Source organism: Nansenia antarctica (assembly GCF_963989245.1).
Source record: "Nansenia antarctica genome assembly, chromosome: 11".
Taxonomy (NCBI): Eukaryota; Metazoa; Chordata; class Actinopteri; order Argentiniformes; family Microstomatidae; genus Nansenia; species Nansenia antarctica.
In genome coordinates this window covers 3743915-3746414 of record NC_137681.1, presented here as the reverse complement: position 1 = coordinate 3746414, position 2500 = coordinate 3743915, and the positions used below count along the sequence as shown (strand labels likewise).

The following is a 2500-nucleotide window of genomic DNA, read 5'->3' as shown; positions in this document are numbered from 1 at the left end:
AGTTTTTTTACACGTGCTTAAACTACAGATTGTAAGCTTTCAAATGATGTGTCATACATTGAAATTGGAAACAAATTGAAGACGACACGGGTACTTGAATGTTGCTACCCCCTGAAATCACAATCCTGAGAAAAAGCTGTGTAAAGAGTCGGTTGTTTTTCACACCTTCACACATGGGCGGTAGCAATAGCTGGTTAACCCCACCCCCAATCACTCCCCCTCTAGATTGACAGCTGTCAGTTGCTCCAGTCCAGCAGTGATGAGTACCAACCGACAGTGGTCCGAGCAGGGATAGACCACAAATCCGATTGAGCAACTGTAAATAGATACATATTCAAACCAAGACTGGCGCCACCAAAATCCGTCTACAGTGTCATTAAGGAGTGTACTACTGTACCTATTATTTCTGTCATTATGTCCACGGCTTAAAACCTCAATCAATATTTACTGAGTCTATAGTTATGCAGTCAGTATTCAGTATTCATATTTACAGGACCTGATATTTAATGTGCTGACACATTGTTTGTATGTTGAGATCAGCACTCGAGTTAAGGGGGGATGAGGGGGTATGGCATCCCCCCCTGGAATAAAAACAGTCAAAATCATCCCCCTTCTAAAACTGCCATCCCCCCTTTCCATCCCTTATGTCATTTTATCAATGAACGTGGTATTACTGCTATTTCAACATTTAGTTTTGCACATATTGAGTAAAATACTGTGGGCGAGGGAGGGGCACGAACACATGCAATGACATTTTTACCACCAAGTCACTGACACTGAAGTCACTGACGCTGTGGGGATGCTACAATAGTCCCCATATGATAAAATCCACCATCCCCCTGATCTGATTTTCTTTTACAACTTCAGTACTGGTTGAGAGACAGTACATTAAGTGTTTGTTGGTGTTGTTTCAGGAGTCTCTGAAGGTCGTAACGGAGGAGGAGAGCGGCTCTGATGCCAAGCGCCCCGTCGCCACCACCCCGGTCCCGGGGTCACCATGGTAACGTACCTTCTCTCCTTGTGATTGGATGATGCTTAGATCAGATGTTTAGCAACTTATACTGTTACATGTTTCAACTGATTTGAAGTAGACTGAACTGAAGTAGTTGTTTCTGGAAGCAGAAATTACTTGAAGAAATGACTTCCAGAAATGACTTACAGAAATGACTTACAGAAATGACTTACAGACATGACTTACAGACATGACTTAGAGAAATAACTTACAGACATGACTTCCATAAATGACTTGGAGAAATGACTTCATAATGCATAATCATAGCACAGAACATACTGCAACATTTCTACACGTTGTTGGAGTTTACAATAGATGACAACAATACATCATTGCTACTGACATTGTGCTTACGAGGGCTGTGGTGGAGCGCTATACGCAGAGGATAATATACAACCTTGATGGAAGGCTGCAATGAAAGGCACGCATAGGTGGTGTACCTTCGCCTGGTACTAAACGCTCTCCACACACACAAGAACAATAAAGCTGCCGTACTATACCGCTTTGTCTGTTGCAATCTCATCCTCAATGTACTTGTTTGTGTGCAGCACCAAAGGTAATAGAATGAACGGTGACTCGAAACCTGTACTATGCTACATATGTTCAGCTCAACACGCTGGCGTCGAATACATCAGCTTGTTTGCCTTCTTTAATAATAAAAAACAAACACCCAAAAAACTGAAGAAATCTTGAAGATACACTCTGTTTGGTAACTAATCAAGTTCCACCTCTTTTGTTTTATGTATGTAATATCGGCACGGTCTCACGAGAGATTATAATGATGACAGATATCAGATATTTCTCTCCCATTGCCCACCTGTTTCCTGAGTGAGCTCCTGCTTCTGAGAGAGTGCTAGCTAGGGAATATGAAAATGCGATATCGTGTTTACTGTGGCTCACCGCTCAGCTTGAGCTAATATTAGGAAAGGTATAAGTCTTAATGAAACGCCTCTATTCATTCGATGTGGTAGGAGGAATAAAGTCATCGTATCGAATTATCTCTAGGATACATAGAGTGACTCCTGAATACTCAAGCGGCACACATGCCGCATCTCGATGCCAGTGTGTAAAATGTGTAATGTCTTTTGGAGTGACACTGTAGCACTGAAGTCATTATCTGAACCAACAATAACAAAATATATACCCTCGGAATCCATCCAGAGAAATACATTAACTTTTTATACTACGCCACCTGTTACTGAATGTCGACTTTAATGGGGGGGGGGTGTTTGTTTGTGGTGTACCTACTTATTCCCCAGGTGTGTGGTGTGGACAGGCGACGACAGAGTTTTCTTTTTCAATCCCACAATGCAGCTGTCTGTTTGGGATAAGCCCGTGGATCTGAAGGACCGAGGGGACCTCAACGGGATTATCGAAGATCCCCCGCATAAACGCAAAAAGGATTCCTTGTCGAGTACGTTTCGTCGTAGCGTTCATTTTTCTTCTTTCTTCTTTTCATCCTCCTGTTGTGGTCTCCGTGATAAACAG

The 2500-nt window shown here is 42.5% G+C and overlaps 1 protein-coding gene across 1 annotated transcript in view; it reads left to right on the top strand.

The window, feature by feature from the left end:
- Positions 1-2500, top strand: part of tcerg1l (transcription elongation regulator 1 like) — a gene marked incomplete at both ends in the record, with an annotated part of 99938 nt that overhangs the window by 87116 nt on the left and 10322 nt on the right. The window contains 3 exons of the mRNA XM_080541888.1: positions 915-1000; positions 1561-1568; positions 2289-2426. Of these exons, the coding sequence (XP_080398014.1) occupies positions 915-1000; positions 1561-1568; positions 2289-2426 (232 nt within the window). The remainder of the gene's footprint in view (positions 1-914; positions 1001-1560; positions 1569-2288; positions 2427-2500) is intronic.